Below are 19,449 nucleotides of genomic sequence, written 5' to 3'. Positions count from 1 at the left end.
CTTTGAAGACTACAAAGCCACTAGATTTTTCATCTTGTGAGTGGCATGATATATAAAAATTTTAATTATCATTTTCATAAATTGCTACATTTTGGTGGTAAAATGACACTGTTCTTTTAACTTTCCATTAATTTACATTTCTTTTTGAGTTACTTAAACTCAGAAAATGCTTCATCATGCAATTTACTATTAAACCTAGAAATACATTCTTAATCCACATCTAGATCACTGTGATGGATATTTTTACAATAGTAAGGGGGTGTGGTTTGCACGAACAAAAACTATACCTGTCTCAAGTGTCCTAAATACCACCTAGATATGTTTTGATATTTTAGATGGTCACATTTTAGATGTTACGGACAATTTATCTAAACATTAATTAATTCTAAAGGGTTTCAAAGAATTCGAGAACTTTTTCTCACAATTCTGGATAAAATGCAATTAAACTGAATAAGTAAAATGTAAAAACTGGCACAAGCACTGATTTGTTCTCTAATAGTGAAGTTCATTACCATATTTCTGATCTCTGCCAAAATCCCTGTCCGGTCACGTGATGAGGAGATGCGTTGAATTAATCTTGTGAGGATAGTGCACGACAGAAACCACTAAGGACTAAATTAATATTCGCTTGATGCGGCGACTCTGAATAAAGTGCTTACAGTTATAGAGACTTCATTCTAAAGAGGCATACATTTTGATACAGAAAGATGATTTCGCCGTGGGACAGATGGTATACGACAAGCTGCTGTCTCTGTTGTCACGTAAGGACGGGCACCATTGTCCTTGGCATTTGGTATATGGTAAGTAGTTAGTTAACTAGCTAGCAAGCAGTCAAGCTAACGCTAAAAGATTAGATTTTTTTTATATTGACCCGTATATAAAATAAGCAGAGAGCAGATTAAATTGTCTTGGTAAATTAGAAATTATAGGCTCACAAAACGTTTAGAAGTGTTCATTCATTCAAATGGCTATGTCACCGAATTGTATAAACCTTGGTCTGCATCCGATTCACTGCCCTCCATTGGCAGTTTAGTATTCGACAGAGAAACACTTGTCAATTTGTAAACCAGCTAGCTATGTATTTGTTAATCAAATATTGTGTTTATAGGGCCTTTAATTTTATTTTAGACGTATTTGATGTCATCGGTAAAATACCGGCTGTTATTCGAAACGAGAGATTTTTATTGGTATAAATAGAACCACAATTAAGTCAAATCCCCGACCTCTTAATTTATGACTAAACAGTGGTTCCGATGGACCTAAGAAAACCACAAGCTGTGCAAGTAATAAGCATGAACGAAGCACGCAAAATCCAGTGTGCACACCAGGATTAATTTAGTTTTTTGCATGGCAAGACATATCAATAATACAATGATCTAAAAACTGCTGAGCGACTCATGAAGGATGCTGGCCAACGGAAACAACATCAATGAAAGTGGAAGGCATTTTAGGTGAAATTTTTATGTCAAATTATACAGTTAAGATTCCCTATTCTATGCAAATATCTTAAATTTAGGTCTAGTGCTGTAGTTTCCTGCACTTAAGGTTGGAACGTCTTTCATAGATTTCAGATCCTTTTATAGATAGCAAAGCAGACTGGCGTTTTAAGTTTACTTTCTTTGACTCTCATCCATAATATGTGTGCAACTCATGATATCTATTTAATTGATCTAATAACTGCTTCATGTGTATGGTTAATGTATGAACTTGAAATCTAGTCTTGAAATGTAACCTTAAAATGTGAATTCAGTGTGATATTGTGGACAGACACTGAAGCATGGACCTAAAAGATATTGATATAATTTATGTCAAGACTTCATTTTGGAATTCTCAAGCAATGGTAAAGGCTGAAGGAAAAGCAATGGTAGGCTGAAGCATTTACATATGAAGGTTTTCGCTTGTATTACCAACAACACTGGGACCTTTACTTTTTTATGCAGGTCATCTGAAATTTTACTTCTAGATACTGCCTCCTTATCCTACGTACGCCTGCAGATTAACTAGACCTATCCAACTCCCTGTCTCCCGTGTAGCTCATCAATGCAGTGGTTCTGTTAATCCTACTATCTGCCCTAAATGACCCGGTCCAATACCACTACCACCTCACCAGTACCGAACTCGGCACAGACTTGGATGTCATGGATGATGCAAGTATGTAAGCATATTCTTCAGGTGCTCATGTTTACCCAGCACGTAACATCTTAAAATGATACTGCGTGCTGATTTTCCCTGATTGATCAGTACTTGACAAATGGACTGCGGAAGAGCCTAGAGATGAATAAAAGTCCAAAGCAGATTTGTAATTTGGGACTGTGTAAACTGCTTATCCAAATGACTAAATGTAAAGCAAGGCAAGATGTTTTTGCTTAAAATAGGCTAATGATGCAAATAATTTTTTTGCACAGCTGTGATACAGATAGAGTTGTATTAAATCAGTGTCTTGTAATACTCATATCTCCAGTAAGCATATCAAACCTTTTGTCAGTGTGAAGGGTCAGTATAGTTGTCTGCTGCTGCAGGCCCTGGTTTGGAAACTGTTGGTTAGGGTAAATCCGACTGTTCTAATTCATTGGAATTAAAGTTTGGATTGCTTGTTGTTGGTTTTGAGTACTTTGCAGGGGAACTCTGTCCTTTTTTGCCATATCACAGAACTAAACTAAATAACGTGTGCTATGAACCGTATGGAAAACACACATTAAGTGAAGTGTTTTTAAAATGATTTTCATCATCATTCCATGAGCAACATGAACTAGCCTCGCACTTTAACTATTGTCCAAATTATTGAGAGCTCTTCTGAGCAAGATAAAGTCAAAATAGTACACCTATGAGAATACACAATGGTTAAAAACTGTGATATGGATAGGCCAAGAGGTTTGGTAGATAAATATTGAATTTAAATAATTTAAGATTTTGAGTTTTCATAAAATAGTAGTACAACTTTTGAGCATAGAATGTGAGAGTGTTGTGCTCTCAAACTTTAATTTGTTTGTTTTTACTCTGACACTAAGTCTTTTGTAATGTGAGAGACCACTTTTTCCAATATCTGTAAATCCAGTTTAAAAAATGCATTTCTAAAGTTCAAACTATTAACATTTCAGAACTTTAGATGTGTTATGTATTGATGGTTGGGAACAGATGCCCATACTATATGTTTAGAGCAGCAATTCTCATTGAGAGAACTGTCAAAAACATATTACATGTTGCATGAAGTATACATTTCGCACAGCTTCCTCACTTTCGCAGCGTTTCCTTTGAACTATTACTGGTGTTATACTAATCCAAACTACATCTGGCCTATTTGTTAAAGCTTTTGGCCATGGCAAAGTGTTCCAAGAGACTGAGAAAGAAGAAGGCTCACCACAAGTAGTAATGTGTTCTGTAATAAACACATCTACTCTAGAAATAGCCATATAGCATTGAGTTACAGTATTGTATTTTATTACATCTAGATTAAAAATGCATTAATGGCTCATTAAAAGTTAAATATTTTGTTTAACAAATGTATCAAACTTAACATGAAATGTTCACATTTGCAACAAACATGTCTAATTAAAAATTAAAAACAATTGCACTTTCTAACAGATCTTGATGCTAATGTAAACCATGGTGTTTCCACAGACATGTGCATTGCTGCAGCTATTTCCCTACTGATGATTTTGATTTGTGGGATGGCAACATATGGTGCTTATAAGGTATAGCTTTATAAACATTATATATATATATATATATATATATATATATATATATATATAGACACACACACACACACACACACACACACACACACACACACACACACACATATATATAAAAGATATGATGTCTATACATTGTAATAATGTACTTCTTATTTCCAGCAACATGCTGCTTGGATTATACCATTTTTCTGCTATCAAATTTTTGATTTTGCCCTTAACACCCTGGTAGCAATAAGTGTTGTGGTATACCCCAACACCATTCGGGACTACCTTCAGCAACTGGTAAAACACTTACCCCTCATACTTTTATTTACTTTTTTATTTGTCACAAATTAATATATTTTTTTAACAGCCTGAAGTCATGTTTTAACAGCCTGCGACCTTTCCATACAAAGAAGATTTAATGTCTACCAACACCGTGTGCCTAGTATTTGCAGTTCTACTTTTCATCAGTTGCATCCTGGCCTTTAAGGTAATATGTCCACAAATCTCAAGACTTATTCTTTTAAAAGTTTACTACTGTTTTCTTTGCATAGTAAAATGAAGCCTCTTAGAGGTTGTCCTGGAAATCTTCCTGGACAGGTCAGAGAAACAATATAATGATTGCAGCAATTGTTTGCTATGAATTGACAAAAAATAAAGTTTATTCAAAGACTCACCCTGAGGGCATCTCAGTTACACACACAAGCGTCTGTGAGGGAGGGGGTGTCTCCCCCCTTTCCCTTGTTCATCCAAAGCAGTGAGAAAAAGGAACTTCTCCCTACTAGAAATTGTTTTGTTCGCTGCACCCATCTTCCCAGCACCAGTGTCAAGAACCTGGGTGGGTCAGATAGCGGGCAAGGTCAAGGTCAGAGAGACGAGGAAGCGCCTGTAACATCTTAACTTGCTGCACAAACTGTTCAGGAGGTTGATTAACAATACATTTTCCATTACAAGGTATACAACCAACTTTCTAAATCTAAGAAAATACTGTGGAAGACTGGAAAGGCAATGGGAACTCTAGTTGTTTAGCAAATTGTATTTAATAAAAAACTTAATGGTGAAAAGAAATGTACTAAGAAAGCCAACTTTTCTAGCTTGATTGACAGTCACAAAGACTGGTGATAGAATTACTGCCATTAGGAAAGAATTGCAGGTGAGGACAGTCTCCCACTGCATCAAAGTGCAAAATGAATGTGTCCAGGAATGTGTCAACTTTTTCAGCTACTGATCTTGAAACTTACCAAAGTCCTCAGTAATTCCTCAGTATTCCTACGGTTTTTTAACTGAGACGACAGATGCCATTAACTTTGTATGTCTTATCATTTTCTATAGGTAAATTAGAATTGTTCAGAGGTTCTGGCTATTGGAAATAAACCCAGATTTATAATGTGTTACAATAACATAATATAAACAGTAAATAGTATTATAGTATTATAATAATATAATAAATGTATAATGTGTTGAGAATCCTGGTATGCTCCAGAATGAGAGAACATGTTACACTCTCAAACCACTTCATTTGTTATCCATGTATTTTCAGAACTGATTTTAGGGTTCGTTGCTTCATTATACTTTTAACAAAATTTTAAATATTTTCTGCATAGATAAATCAGTTCACCAAACAGCAGTTTGCTGTTCAGCCATGAAACCTATTGACAATGGTATTTATTTTTTTGCTAGGCTTATTTGATCGCCTGCGTGTGGAACTGCTATAGATATGTTGGCAGCAGAGGTACTACAGAGGTCTTTGTTTATGTCACCACAAATGATACAACAGTAAGTCCAAGATTGTGTTATATAACTCTTTTGTATTTAATGGATAAAATGATATATGCGTTATAAATTATTGATGTGAACATATGTGAACCATTCTCATTTGAAAATGTCAAGTGAAATTTGTACAAGTTGAGAAAACTGGATCAAAATTCCTTGAATTATTCTCCTTATACTTGTGGTTGTTAGATTCATAATGTTTATTTGAATGGTTATGTTTCTTTGAATCCGTGCGTTTACTTGATGGTTGCTTTTGTGTTAGATTAATTGTGTTTGGTTTAATGTCTGGATGTTTGAAAGCCCGTCTGTTTCAAAGCCTTCGTTTGTTAGCCTGTTTTGTTATCCTAGCCTTCGTGTTCCCTAGTCTTTTTGTTATAGCCTGATTCCCCTGGTTGCTTTCGTGTACTCGTGTGATTGCTTAATCATGTATCCCCGTGCTCTTCGTGTTTGACCCGGGACTGCTACAACGACTCTGATTTTGGATTTGCCCATAATAAATCTTGCTCTTCTTCGCATGCGTTCGCCTCCTAACCGCTCACCGTTACACTTACAGCTTAGCTGGATTTTCTGATGCATGTACCACCATGATAATAACTGTCTCCATATGTTGTCGGGGGTGTTGAGCCAGTGAGTATATGGAGGGTAACAGTGTACTTTGCTACATCAGCTCTGGCTTAATTCCCCACAGTGTCGGACACAAGTAATAGCAGCTCACTCCTTAGCCACTGGACAATGTGAATGTTTACTTATTTTTCACGTTAGTTCTGCAGAATAACTGAATTCAACAGTTCAGTGTAGTATTAGGTGTTTGGCAGTTTTAAAGGAAAGGGGGAAAAACATTAATAATTCGAGTTTCTAACGCTTCAGTGCCAAAGTATTACATAACTAGCTGTGTCTATTCAGTTCACTTGAGTAGCTTTCACTGAGGCATTTGGAACACCCTCCAAAGGTTAGAATAATATTCTTGTGAAGTATAAGTTTATTTCAAATTAGCCTTTGTTTTGTAATACAGTTAAGGCTCACATTACCAGTCAGTTTATGTTCAAGGGCAGACAGCAGCCTCATTGTGCCTTACACTTGCAGGCAACCACAGAGCTTTATGATGACAGTTAAGGAGACTCTTACTCCAAGCTGGTTGCTGACACGCAGTGTTATGCGTTGTTTGTAGGTGCTGCTTCCACCTTATGAGGATGCTGTAGCCAATCCACCAAAGGAGCCACCTCCTGAGTACAACTCAGCATGAGACAGACCCCACCCTGCCAAAATCCCAACCCCAGCCCTCCCAGATGTCCTCTAAACAAAGGATTTCTCTGTGATCGTTGCCCTGTTCTCTTCTCCAACCTTCTGTGTCTTACTCAGTGACATGTCTCTCCTTTGGTCCCCGAAGGCAGTATTACAACATTGTCATGACCTTCCCTCTGCCAGGCTGCACAGCTGTGTGTCAGCTCCAATTTGATTTGCACTTTCTGTAATTATGCATGGCACTGGCCACCCATTTTAATACTGTGAACTTCTCTGTAATGTTGTTGTCTCCTGAAATTTAAATACAGTGAGTGCAATAAACAAGGTTACATAAGAGCACTTTTCAAATTGCATTTACCCAGGAACCTGCTGAATGTAGCAAGCAGGGTATTTTAATACATGCTTTTCTATTAACACTCAACTGTGAACTAACTTTCAAGAGACCCAAATTTGAGTTGAAGCATTTTCTTAAAATCTATTAATTTATCTAGAGCAATGATTAAAAAATCACATTTTGTGCCAACAGTGTCCCATGCTTAATGCAGACATTTTGATAACATTCTATAACAAATTACCTGCTTGTAGTTTCAGAGAATGCATGCCTTTCATCTATTAGTTGATCTACTGCAGTCTGTTTGAATTTTGCACAGAGATATACTATGTATAGAGATGCCATTCTGTTAATGTTTGGGATACAAGTTGATGTGTGTGTAATGGTTCTGGCTATTTCTAAGGTTTTTTCTTCTTTATTTTTGTCTAATTTGGATTAAGACTGCAGGAGTAAAATGTCAACACGAAGCGAATATGAAAGGAAATGGTAATTATCTGAAAACTAAAGTTTGCTATTGGGCAAAATGTTATGTGTTACTGATGTTACTGTTTGTTCAGTAACTGTATATCCTATGGCAGCATGCACCATTGTTTTATCATACAGTTGTTGTTCATGCATACATATGATAGGTCAGTAATTGTCATGAATGAAAAGTAGACTGTATGTAGCACAATACCATAGTAGCTGTAACAGCTTGTAGTGTGCTCTGTTAGTTGAACTAGTGACATGAGTGACATGAAACCCGAAGTCTTCCCCAACTTCCCTTCTGCTTAGGTTATTGAAGTAATTTTAATGTTTATATAATGAGCTATGCAAAACTATGTTAAGAACACCATTATAATGTTGCAGCACAAAGCTCTATAGTCAGTGTCTTAAAAGAAGCCTGCAGGCTGCTTCATTGTTCTTTAATGTCTGTATGCTTTGGTTATTTTCCCAGATTTTGCATTTTTCTTATCCATTTACTTCTGTTCTTGTCACTTTCCTTTAATGTTTGAGAATTTTCTTGTAGTTCCAGACAATTTGTCAACATTCATTAGTTGTTTTGTTTACTTTATGTAGTTCCATTGAAAAACAAACAAGCACTTGTAGACCAGAATGGAATGGAGAAAAGATAGTTCTAATTTGTAATAGTTATTGATTGCCAGCAAGAACAACAAACAACTAACACAAATAAATTTACCAAATATTTCTGCATTTGAGCTCTTGCAGCAACAACAAAAAACCATATATGAGCCTTTTCTCTTTTTGTGTATTTTTTTTTATTTTGTACATCTTTTACATTACAATTACATTAAAATGCTAAATATGCTTTATTTAGACTTACCTTACTTAATTCCTGTGGGAATAAAAAAAAAATTGCAATAATGCTTTATATTATTTCTCTAGAAAAACAGTAAAAGAACATGTTTTTTGTTGTTGTTGCAAGGGCTAATTTGTTGATGCCTATTACACATTTGAATCCTGTGATTACCAACCTCACAAACCATCAAAAGCAGAGACTCCAGTTAGGTAATAGGTATAAACAAGCATTTGGTTGAAATATAGTGAAATAGTGATATATATCATGCAACTACAATTTGGCTAAAGTACCCAGATTTTTGCTGTATTGTTTAAAGGAATTAGATATTCAGATTAAATTTTAATTTTGTTTTGAACAAAGGCTGGATCCATCAAATATTAAAATAAGGTTTATTGTGTTTAGTCACCTATAGTTTATGCTTTTAGATGGCATAACTTGGAAAATACATGACTTATTGCTTTTTACTGGTGGTACATTTGGGATACTTGATATTCCATTAACTGAAATATTTGTACTGAGCTATGGTAAAATCTGATTCTTGTGATGTGTTCACTGTAACCTCAGTGAAATAGGACACTTAGGAGTAATGAGTGAATTTGACTCCTCCCATTACACTGTTATTGAGTCTGCACTCACATATTTTTAAACCATAAATTTGGATTATGTATTAACACTGTGGTTGTGGCTCTTTACTACACACACAAAATGTGGATTGTGAATAGCAAAAATCATGTGGGTATAGTTGTCTGACAAGCCCTCCCATTCAAGTAGTTTATAAGGACGAGTCCACACATGGGAGATGGCACTACCTTTCTGTCCTTAGATATACTCATCTTTCTCCACTTCCTGTACATGAATAACTGAGTCAGATTTAAACAAATCTGAAAGCAGTTATTTTATGAAGCACAAGCTAACAGCTATGAGAGACACTTGTACCGAAGCTGTTTTATTTGGGGCCTGCAATTTTGAAAACAAAAGCTATTCCACCCAAAGTGACTGGATATTTCTGTAACTCTTTAAAATGCTGTTATTATCCAAGCAGTACATTTATGCGTATTGTGTGTGATTAAACAAAATAGCCCCACAGTAGGTTCCCAAGGGTACCTGGTCTTGTGTCATCTCTGCCCTGATGCTTATCATACTTCAGCAGTATCACCTGCCATTGGCAGGATTTGACTAAGGATTATTTGACAGCAGCATCAAAACCCATTAGGCACTGTAATGGGAAAGGTTATGCTACTGCATTTAATCATTTCATAACAAAATCTCAGACGAAGGAACAAAAAAAGTGATTCCCTCAAGCCTATGCAGTACCAAATGTAAACTTGTGAATCTCTGGTTGCAGTCTTACTTTTCTGACAGCCCCAAGGTAGCCAAGATAGTTACAACAGATTTAAAATAGGTTCAAAAGATACTTCAATGGTATGCTTCAATGCATAAGTTAACAGGCATGTTTAATCCCCCCTACCTTTTTAAATTATACATATCAGATAAAAAATTAAACCATGTTGCTTTATGATCAAAGAGAGATTAGTAATAGGAAGTAAACAACCAAACTACCATTTCAACCAGATTTATTTATAGCAACTTCAGGAAAAAAATGCTCTACTTCTCGCCCTGCTGCTGGTCTGGCATGCTTCTGATGATGTCAGAATCACCTGTGGAGACAAGTGGATACTGAGTCAAGCCATGTTAATGATTTAAGTCAGCAACCTACCATTTCCAGGTGTGGATGTTTTTTGTTTTTTTTAAACCAGTGAATTACTTCGACTGCACCACAAAGTTAGTGGTTTTGAATGAAAAGAAATTAGTTGTACTGTAATGCATTATTACTGTGCCAAACAAAACATGCGTACAAATCTTTTACCAGTCAGTGCGCTGTCATGGTGCTAATTACGTACCAGGGTCAATGATGGCCAGTGTACAAACCCTGTAGTATTTACCACAGGCTGTGCCAAGCTCAATGTTGTTTCCACTGTAGTGATGAACACCAGTTTTGGCCAGCATAGCATAGTACTCAATTTCTGATTTCCTGGAAGTAGAATGAAAAAGGAAAAATGGGGTGCACGTATTTTTTTTTATTTATGAATGAATGAATGAGAGAGAAGTATAAGTGTCTACCAGTGCTTGTACACATTCAGAGCCACAATCCATAATCTATTAGTTTTAAATCATCTTGCAATAATAACCATAATTTTACAGCCCCATGACTGCTGGAAATGAACGCTTATATGTTTACCAACTCATGAAATAGCCTTTGTCTACCCCAACACTTGCTGTATAACACCACCACCACCCCCAATAATATAACCACAATTATAGTACTCCAGACTACTATAGTGCTCATGCATTACTATAAAATAAACATGTATACAGATATGCTGGATCAAAAATTCAGTTACAACAGTCTGAAGCATACAGGCTGAAAGAACACAGATCCCAAATGTCTGGGGTGAACAGGATTAAGCCAAGTGTGGCTGTTTAACCAATTCAAGCAGCGAAGATTGCCAACATTTTTACTCAGTTGTCTTTAATAGTGAAAGTCAGCCACAAGTGAACTGTATGCATTTACAATAAAACAAACCATGTTTTCTGAACAAGCAACCCCTCTGATTTGATCAAATGATTTTTACAATCAATATTTCCCCATTCCTCAAACACAGAATATGTTTAAAAGCACCCAAGTTTGACAAATGTCTCCTGCACCGGCGAAATATGTAACTAAAATGTAATTACTGACGGATCTTCTAGCCCATCAAAATGGAATAGCGCAATTATAGTTACATAAATCAATCAGTACCCACGTTGAATACAACTGTTAAATGTGAATACCTCAGTGCAGGACAGTTGTTGGCCAGGATAACCAGCTTGGCTTTGCCTTGACGAATCATCTTTTGTGACTGTTTGTATCCCAGAACGTATTTACCGCTCTTCATTACCAGTTGCAGTCTGGAGTTAATGGACTCCAAAGACTTTTTCTGTGGAATTACAGAAATTACAAAATGTCAATGGATATACACTGTAGCTACAATAACTATTTCACAAACATCCGTGGCCATCACGGTATTATGCAGGCTGTGTATATTCAAAACAGCCATCCAACTATAACTTAAATTAGATGTTTGATAACGTTAGCTAGCTATCAAACGTTAAAAATAGCTTACTGAGTGGCTAGATAGCGCTGATACACTGTATTTCGCCTAAACCTTTCACTGACCACACAGACGGGACAACCTCCAGATCACAACTGCGACCGATCGAGCTATCATTTATTTTCAAAACCAAACTGGTCAGTCGATATAACTAACCTAACCAGCTTTCGGACCGCCAGACTCAAGCGTGCAACTAACAAGCTAGTGATGCATGGCTAGCTTGCTAGGTCAATCAGCTACAGCTTCGCTAGTCGGCTTGTAAATTCAACACGTTCCCTTTATTGTTATAAACCAAACTACGACATGAAATCACGGTGCAATACTCGCTCGTCTCCGCGAAAACTCTGAAAGTGATAGCCAATATTAGAAAGTAAAAAAAACTAAAGTGCGATGCTTTGGTTCCTCAGAACACTCCCACGTGAAACATCGCGGCTAAGATATCTTGGCATCTCCGGCGGCGCTGAGCGCCACTCACCGTTTTCTTTGCGGCCACCATTGTAGATGTTCAGTCCAATCCGGCCAACCTGAACACAATATACTGGATAAAGCCTTACCGTTTCAGAATAACACTAAACGATTGCGAAACACTTACGAAAACAGGCTATTTTCTCATTATAATTACAGAGCCACACTTACGGCTTGATATCCCCAAGATGGCCTCGTAGAGAAAGAATTTCCCACACTGCACTGCTTTCGTAAATCACATGGGCTCATCGCGAGAGTGCGAGTTTGGCGTCACGCTCGTTTCTATTTTCTACCCAATAAGATAGTTTTAGTTTTTTAGGTCTATGTAACGGAGGTTTTAGCTAACTGTGACTGAATTTCATTCTCTGCATGGTTAGTTCATCAGCAGCAATCACTAATCTTAAAAAAAAATATGAGCAAACTAGAACATGAGTCTAGTCTTCTTTTTTTTCTGTGTAGAACTGGATGCTGTGCCTAACAGCCTAATTAACATGGAACTGAAAATTGCGAAATAACCTTCCAGGTTTTCAAATAGTTTGATAAATGTGTTTAACCAATAGGCCATCGGTTTTGGTACTCAGTACCTACCATCAAAAAGTTAGGTTAGAGCAAAGAATGTAGGTGACAAAATCATGTCATGGGCTGTTTTCTTATCATCGCAAGTTTAAACTCAAAGCAAAGTTTTATTGTGAACCTTTCTTCCAAATTGTGCCTATATTTACAGGGATGTTGAGGCTCCGTAAGTTACAAAAGTAATTTGCCGCGGAGTTCTCAAATCGGCAAATCGCTCGGCAACAGAGCGAGCGACTCGAACTGTGGTCCCAATAAAGCGTCGCGCGCAAACTCAAAAGGAGGCTGGGTGTTGGGAGTTCAGTCGCGCGCGCTTGTGACGCCACACTCTTAGTCTTCGTGGTCTTTCCGTGCAAGCGCAACACCAGCGAGACAAGATCTGCAACGAGATATAAAAACACCGCATTTCTATGTTGGGGTAGTGGCAGTATGGGATGTACATCTAGCACACACACAATAGCTCAAGATACAACCCGAGTAAATACAAAACTAGAGGAATGCAATGGAGCATACACAACCGGTAGGAATTCATTTTAAATTTGTAATTACTGTAACTGTCTCTTAAATTATTTGACTGCTTTTTAACTTTTCATTTCAAAATAAGCTGGTTTTCGCATTCTTGATGCTTTTTAATCATTTTAATCCAGCCATGGTCCCAGTCATAGAGCGGTTAGTTTGTTCTTTTGGCTCTGGTGTTTGTTTGCGTTTTAATACCGAAAATGTTATTTCAGTCTTGATTTGGTTATCGTACTTCCCCCGTGCTCACCCTCCCTTTATATATTATAAAAAATATTTTATGTAAATACTGTGGATGTAAAAACAAATGAGATGAAGATGCATGATTCCACATCATCATGTTACGGTCTTTAGTGACGCCTATATGCTGTAAGGTGTCAAAAAAGGTAAAGGACTGGTCCTATGGAGATGTTTGGTTACCTTGGAATGTCAGTTGGTGAAACTGTACAAATAACAACAACAACAGCAAAAAACAACTCTTGAGTACATGCCATTGCAGAAAATAAATGAAATCAACATTTCAACATGGACTGTCAACCATGAAGATGGTAGTATGGGGCTAAAACTGTACAGACCTTTCACTCATATTTAAGCAAGCTTTCATTAACTGAAGTGTACGGTGTTGTCTCTGTGATTTTAGCTTGGACATTAATGTACGAAGAACTTGCTATGTCATACAACCATTAACAAGTCAAACTTTTTATCCAACACACCATAGAGACAAGAAGCTTTAAATTGTATGGGTTATAGAGCAGGAGGCAGTTTTGTGGAGTGAAAAGATGATCATCTTTTACACTAGACAGATAATTACTTATTTTTTTGCAGTGCAGAGTGCAAAAAAGCAATCGAGGATGAAAAAGAAACTAAAAATTACCATAAATATAATTTAATCCTGCTAAAGATATTGCACTCACAAGTCACCTCTTCCATTAGGGTAAGATCTCTCAGTTAGATAATGAAGCTTCTCGGTTCATTCTCTAGTAATTTATTTACCTGTGGTTTGTTTGTGTTTGACTTTAGTGGCTGTTAAGTGTTGCATGAGTAAATGTTAGCTATTCACTGTTGTAACAGAAACAATATATTTAGATATAAATTTTATGTCCCCAAAAATGTGTTTAAGCACATGTCTCTTTCATCATTAAGGTTTCTTGTAGAAGGTGTATTCATAACTGCATAGACATACTTACATAGTCATAAAAATATTCTAATGTTACCATTAAAGGAACAGCTAGTATAAACATAGAAAGTGATACAGCTAATGAATTAGCCCCAGAGGCTGCCAGTGAGTCTTCTGGGGCCCTGCAGAACTTCGAAGATGCTGCTGCCGAGACCCAGGATGCAGAGGCAGCTTCCACGTCTGACTCTTCCACACCAGGGGCTGCTCCACAGCTGCTAGCAGTGAGTCAAGATGAAGGTATGTAATATGGAGATGTATTGTGCTGTTTGCCATGCAAATAGACTGGCCAAGTCCAAGGAGCAAATCTCCACATGCACAATATTCCATCTTCTATGTTTTAGTGGTACTGAAAAAAACCTCTGTACTATCTGAAGGAAGCAGTTTGGTATTATTTTAAAGAGGTGAATGGTAGAATAATAAAATTGTTGAATAATGGTTGAATAATAAAATACCTAATTAATCAACTAATTACAAAATATCATGGATATCCTAGAACAGTGAAGGAAAAATAGCATATGAACATATATGAAACATAGTTTTTAATTTACCAGTTAATTTATTATTCCATAGTTTGGAATAATAACCCTACTTAAGTTTCCTTTTGCAACCTCCCGTTGGGCCTCCGCACAGGCAGTCTTTCCACAGGATTCTATTACATGTCTGTCACCTAATGAACCCACAAGGTTAAACATAACCAAAACAGGTCATATTAAATGATGGCATTTAAACCATTAAAAAGACATTTAGCTTTTTGTTTTTGATGGGTAATGCACCCCAAATGTGATATTATACATTGCATAAGTATATTGTATTTTTGTATTGTTTACTATACTTTTATGGACTGGATTGATCTGCTAAATGCTGGTCAAGGTCTGTGACCTAAGTGCAGGTTTACATATCCCTGGTTATTCAGCCATGCTTCAGTGTCATGATAGTGTTTGCCCATGTAAATGATGATGGCTCCATTAATGCAAATGTCTGTGTGGATATGCGAACAGTAGTACATAATTTAGGGGTCATAAAGACATAAATAAGAAAATGTATTACGATGAATGTTTAATATTCTGAGAAAAAATAAAGGCATTTCCTGATAGAACAAGAAACAAGTTAACCAAGTTTAAAATGCTAGTTGTTGATCATGTCATCAAAATGACATATGCTGTCATTTTAACATGCAAGAATTTAAATCATAAACGTGTTATTGGGAGCTTTGTCATTTTCCAAAAAAAGCAGCAGTGTTATGATGCATTTGGGGCACCATAATTATAGATGGATGTTTTAATGCTTTGCATTTTTTTACTATTCAGATAAAGTTAATTCCATGAAAGAATATGAACTACATATGTTCTTTTTTTGGTCATCTTTAAAAAGCTGTGGCTACAGATGAAAGGCAGACAGAATCAGTCCCACCCGAGGAAGTATCAGGTGAGTAGACTCTTTAAACCTGAAGACTAAGCAGATGTATTATTTCTGATCTGGATTCTATGCTAATCCATCTCTCTCATTCAGATCCCAGTGAGGGAAGCTAAAGTCCTTCAGAATCACAGACACCACATCAACATTGGAGAATCAAGAAAGACCTCACACCAAAGCAGGAAACCTTCAAATGCTTAAAGCATAAAGTAACACATTGCTTACCTGTTGCCAAGCTGCAGACCAGATCTTTCAGATTGGGGTCTAGCAGACATCACTGTGCCTTTCTTCTTGTCAGTGGTGTTGGGAATGTACACTTTTGTATATAGGTCATCTTTCACAGCACTTCAGCAAATATTACCTTTGTACATCTGTTTACATTTGTGTCAGACGTTAGGATTGGCCACTTACAGAATACATATTGCTGCCCTTCCCTTGATAAAATGGCCTCAAATATGAAAAGCACTTGAGATCCCAATAGTGTAATATACATAGCATTAATGTCTTACATACAGCAAAATATTTAAAAGCCTTATTTTCATATGAAATACATATAACAAAGTTCTCAAATCCCAGAATATTGGAATTTGCTGATTGACAAATAATTTGCAGTTACCATACAAACCCTTTATTGTCAAAGTAATTGTGTGCATTCACAATACAATTTGAAATATGCAAAAATCAACAGTTTGAAAAAAAGGCTTTGCAATGTATTTGCATTGACTGGTATATTGTGAGGTCACAATCACAAAATTTGATAAAAATATGAAACATTACAATTCAGTTAAGTACATTTAATTAGTAGTTTAAACCATGTGCATTACATTGTGCAAAATGGATGTAGTGATCAAGCCATTTCATGACATGAAAATCAAAAACTGTTGTTTACCATAAACATGAACCAGGATAATTGAGATATTTCAATCATAGTTCACAACACAAGAAATATTTTTTTCTAAAACTGATCCAGTAATTGAATTTTAGGTTACTGAATGAGTTACAATTTGTGCTCTCTCACATTAGATAGTCAGGATGCATCTGTAATTGGTCCCAATACAGCAACTGCTTCAATTTCAACAAGTCCACCCTTTTGAGAGGAGAACCCAAAAAGGAGACACAAGACAAAACAAAAGTTGGTCACTGCAAACTTACATACATGTAGCAATGTAGAAACTGTTGGAAATAGTAGTCAGAGGCATGCTGTCTTGTCAGGATGCATGCTGACAATTTCCTGTGTTTATATGTTCTATATTAATTGTTGGTTAGTTTTTGAATAAGGTGATAGCCCTTAAACAAGTACTGATACCCGCAGACTTACTCGAGGTAGTGCAGCAACTTGGTAGGCAGCCCTGGCTGGGAAGTTCCTGCTGAAAACTAAAGCAAGAAACATACACACAATCAAATGTATCTCTACTTCTAGACCTAAATGACAACTGATTACCAAACTGTGACAGTGAACATGAGAGCACCATATGCCCTGTGTTTCCAGAGATCTGTCACCTTGAACTTAAATGGCTGATGACAGCAGTTCTTCAACACAAACAGTGTAGAGTTTCTCACTCAGAAAACAGAGAGAATGTTCCTTATTTATGATAAGTACGAAGACCTTGTCTTGTGAATTTGTACAAATTTCAACTTTTTTTAAAGCATGATGTGTTCAGTGCATATTTGTCCAGTGGATCAAGGAAAGTTGTGTGTGTTCAGGGTCTGTCATGTTATGTTGTCTGGAACAGAGGAAGCTTTATTTTCACTGCCCCATTCTGTATCTCCTTACACACAGCTACTACGATTGAATTACCTTTCTGGATTATATAAAAGAGGCAATTTCCCACAGTAGACAAGCGCGCCACTGCATATCTTTTGAGTAACAAGCTATAAGTGCCTAATGCAGGCTACAAAAACTACTAATTTGTCTTAACATGATATTTAAATCTAGATTCTTTTTTATTAAAGTACAGAACTGTACATTCATTAATTTGGGCAAGGAATGCATCATAGTCACAATCAAATAGCAGTCCTCTGGGAAGCACTCATAGCAATGCGAGTAAGCAAGCTCATTCATTTTCTCTTAGTACTAAAGGAAATCCATGGCAGTCAGTGTGGTGATATGCTGTTAATTCAGGTAAAACAGTGCCACCATGTGGTGATTTTAGTTGTGCCTATGAGCAAACCCTTGCTCAGTTTACTTACATTGCTTATAAATATCATTGACACAATTGAAGTCATTGATGTCTGCCAAGAGCACAGTTGTCTTGACAACTGAAACACACACACATATACAAACAGATAAACATCGCATACTGTAGGCTACATCTTATAACAAATACGATGCAAAATAATATTCAGTCTAGAAATTCTTACCATTTTCATATCCACATCCAGCTGCTTTCAGAATCTCCCCCATGTTAATAAGAGCCTTTGTATTGGAAACAACATATTTTGTACACATTGTTGGACAAATAAAATTGAGCTCTCCAGAACTAATGGAGGGATCCTCCAAAATGAATGAATAAATTTGTTATATATATATATATATATATATATATATATATATATATATATATAAAAACAAACGTTTCCCCTTGGGTTAGTCTCCCTCACCTGTTTGGCTTCGGCCTGCACTCCTCCAGTAACTAACTGTCCTGATGCTGCTACCATGCCAATTTGACCCGAGATATACATAGTGCGATCCACCACCACTGCCTGGCTGAATTTGAAAAACAGTAAACTAAATGTAATGTAGGAGGCAAGAGAATAGGGTTTTGCATACGTCATGAGGCCAGTAACCGATTACTAAAACGATTAGACTTTGTACTTCCCTGTCCCTTGCTGCTAATACTTACTTAATTCATACTTAAGAGAAACATATACCTAATGAATTTTTAATTTATTTCTGCCATTGTAAATTATTTAAATTATATAAATTTTGCTAAATAACAATCCACTTGACAGATACAAATATTTAGAACAGGCCCCCAAAACTAAACAGAATACAAAAAACGTCTTGCTAAACGTGTGTCTACTGTCTACACCTTCCCCCGTTGAAAACCACGTCTTTGCACGGATTAAAATTACACTTAATTTCAAAACGTGAAACTGATGTTAGTCAACTTCAAAAATATATAATGCGCCTAGAAAGATGTAAGGGTGGTGAAACCATACCTCATGGTTTTTTAAATTTTTTATTACTAAATGTATTTTTACATTTTTAAAATGAAGTTAAAGTAACGGAAAGCCAATTCATAAAAGTATTTTATTAGACAAGTGCCGCCTACCTGTATATTCCCTGCCTAATTGGGGCTTTATGCGAATATGGTATGTGTCTTCGAATAGAAGCCATCTCGTCCAATATAAGAAAAAGCAAGAAATGTCTCCCAAATGTCTCTGCGTTCATCGACACTAACGACACGCCTCCGAACAAATATCTCGCAGATAATTAACGTTTGCCAATAATATCATCCAAAGAGGGCCCAACAGAACATGGAGGGCAATGTATTTTAGCAAGAGGACCACCTTCACAAAGATTAAATTAGAATAAACGATATTATTATTGTTTCAGAAATGTTTTCTGACCTGTAAGGACCAATTGCTGCTGGAGCATTGACAGTGCAGATAATCCTTCGTATTATTGTGGACATTATTAAAAGATGGTTTCTCATCTGAATTCTCGGTGTGGACGAGTGCAAACTTTCTAAGGACCGGACAGACACGCGCTAGGTTTCACACAGCACTTCCAGTTCGTGAGACACAAACTATACCGTAATCATTCAGATATGGACGCATCCTAGATTGGACAAAGCGCATGATTAGATATCGTTATATTTAGAAAG

The 19,449-nt window shown here is 36.5% G+C and overlaps 4 protein-coding genes across 8 annotated transcripts; 2 read left to right on the top strand and 2 right to left on the bottom strand.

Moving 5' to 3' along the window:
* Positions 1-563: 563 nt before the first annotated feature.
* Positions 564-8,997, top strand: laptm4b (lysosomal protein transmembrane 4 beta). Of its 2 annotated transcripts, none has more exons than XM_081702630.1 (7): positions 564-800; positions 2,034-2,151; positions 3,619-3,692; positions 3,858-3,980; positions 4,072-4,170; positions 5,361-5,456; positions 7,467-8,997. In XM_081702630.1, exons 1-7 carry the CDS (start codon positions 708-710, stop codon positions 7,584-7,586), a joined length of 723 nt encoding a protein of 240 aa, XP_081558756.1. In that variant the 5' UTR covers positions 564-707; the 3' UTR covers positions 7,587-8,997. The 2 variants fall into 2 exon arrangements, with proteins under 2 accessions (XP_081558756.1, XP_026862161.1); XM_027006360.3 differs by having other exon boundaries at positions 6,622-8,997.
* Positions 8,998-9,883: 886 nt separating this feature from the next.
* Positions 9,884-12,222, bottom strand: rpl30 (ribosomal protein L30). The gene is made up of 5 exons (XM_027006407.3): positions 12,115-12,222; positions 11,954-12,002; positions 11,159-11,304; positions 10,228-10,358; positions 9,884-9,984 (listed from the first exon to the last, which is right to left on the bottom strand). The coding sequence occupies exons 2-5, from the start codon at positions 11,972-11,974 to the stop codon at positions 9,932-9,934; spliced, it is 351 nt and encodes a 116-aa protein (XP_026862208.1). The 5' UTR covers positions 11,975-12,002; positions 12,115-12,222; the 3' UTR covers positions 9,884-9,931.
* Positions 12,223-12,833: 611 nt separating this feature from the next.
* LOC118241931 (uncharacterized) lies at positions 12,834-15,849 on the top strand. Of its 3 annotated transcripts, none has more exons than XM_035529499.2 (4): positions 12,834-13,033; positions 14,313-14,443; positions 15,578-15,631; positions 15,716-15,849. In XM_035529499.2, the coding sequence occupies exons 1-4, from the start codon at positions 13,011-13,013 to the stop codon at positions 15,733-15,735; spliced, it is 228 nt and encodes a 75-aa protein (XP_035385392.1). In that variant the 5' UTR covers positions 12,834-13,010; the 3' UTR covers positions 15,736-15,849. The 3 variants fall into 3 exon arrangements, with proteins under 3 accessions (XP_035385392.1, XP_035385390.1, XP_035385389.1); XM_035529497.2 differs by having other exon boundaries at positions 14,303-14,443; XM_035529496.2 differs by having other exon boundaries at positions 14,297-14,443.
* A 382-nt stretch (positions 15,850-16,231) lies between these two features.
* On the bottom strand, positions 16,232-19,360 carry rida (reactive intermediate imine deaminase A). Of its 2 annotated transcripts, none has more exons than XM_035529495.2 (6): positions 19,193-19,360; positions 18,221-18,326; positions 17,981-18,035; positions 17,810-17,878; positions 16,938-16,993; positions 16,232-16,706 (listed from the first exon to the last, which is right to left on the bottom strand). In XM_035529495.2, exons 1-6 carry the CDS (start codon positions 19,276-19,278, stop codon positions 16,647-16,649), a joined length of 432 nt encoding a protein of 143 aa, XP_035385388.1. In that variant the 5' UTR covers positions 19,279-19,360; the 3' UTR covers positions 16,232-16,646. The 2 variants fall into 2 exon arrangements, with proteins under 2 accessions (XP_035385388.1, XP_035385387.1); XM_035529494.2 differs by lacking the exon at positions 19,193-19,360 and adding an exon at positions 18,895-19,164.
* Positions 19,361-19,449: the final 89 nt, after the last annotated feature.

This window comes from Electrophorus electricus, chromosome 2 (genome assembly GCF_041902795.1).
Source record: "Electrophorus electricus isolate QZ-2024a chromosome 2, ASM4190279v1, whole genome shotgun sequence".
Lineage (NCBI taxonomy): Eukaryota > Metazoa > Chordata > Actinopteri > Gymnotiformes > Gymnotidae > Electrophorus > Electrophorus electricus.
Note: the sequence above shows the minus strand (reverse complement) of the source record. Positions and strands in the feature narration are given on the sequence as shown.

What these genes read in the sequence shown, in the direction of transcription:
- LOC118241931 (XM_035529496.2), top strand. Translation starts at nt 12,943, where the DNA reads ATGGGATGTACATCTAGCACACACACAATAGCTCAAGATACAACCCGA. An exon ending in AGCAGTGAGTCAAGATGAAG is followed by an intron (nt 14,444 to 15,577) that starts GTATGTAATATG and finishes ATCTTTAAAAAG; the next exon opens with CTGTGGCTACAGATGAAAGG. An exon ending in CCCACCCGAGGAAGTATCAG is followed by an intron (nt 15,632 to 15,715) that starts GTGAGTAGACTC and finishes TCTCTCATTCAG; the next exon opens with ATCCCAGTGAGGGAAGCTAA.
- rpl30 (XM_027006407.3), bottom strand. Translation starts at nt 11,974, where the DNA reads ATGGTGGCCGCAAAGAAAACG. An exon ending in TGGTGGCCGCAAAGAAAACG is followed by an intron (nt 11,305 to 11,953) that starts GTGAGTGGCGCT and finishes GTAATTCCACAG; the next exon opens with AAAAAGTCTTTGGAGTCCAT. An exon ending in ACTGGCCATCATTGACCCTG is followed by an intron (nt 9,985 to 10,227) that starts GTACGTAATTAG and finishes TTGTCTCCACAG; the next exon opens with GTGATTCTGACATCATCAGA.
- rida (XM_035529494.2), bottom strand. Translation starts at nt 19,013, where the DNA reads ATGAACGCAGAGACATTTGGGAGACATTTCTTGCTTTTTCTTATATTG. An exon ending in ATTAGGCAGGGAATATACAG is followed by an intron (nt 18,327 to 18,894) that starts GTAGGCGGCACT and finishes TTTCAAATTCAG; the next exon opens with CCAGGCAGTGGTGGTGGATC. An exon ending in AAGTTGCTGCACTACCTCGA is followed by an intron (nt 16,707 to 16,937) that starts GTAAGTCTGCGG and finishes TCCTCTCAAAAG; the next exon opens with GGTGGACTTGTTGAAATTGA.
- laptm4b (XM_081702630.1), top strand. Translation starts at nt 708, where the DNA reads ATGATTTCGCCGTGGGACAGATGGTATACGACAAGCTGCTGTCTCTGT. An exon ending in GGGACTACCTTCAGCAACTG is followed by an intron (nt 3,981 to 4,071) that starts GTAAAACACTTA and finishes ATGTTTTAACAG; the next exon opens with CCTGCGACCTTTCCATACAA. An exon ending in GTTGCATCCTGGCCTTTAAG is followed by an intron (nt 4,171 to 5,360) that starts GTAATATGTCCA and finishes TTTTTTTGCTAG; the next exon opens with GCTTATTTGATCGCCTGCGT.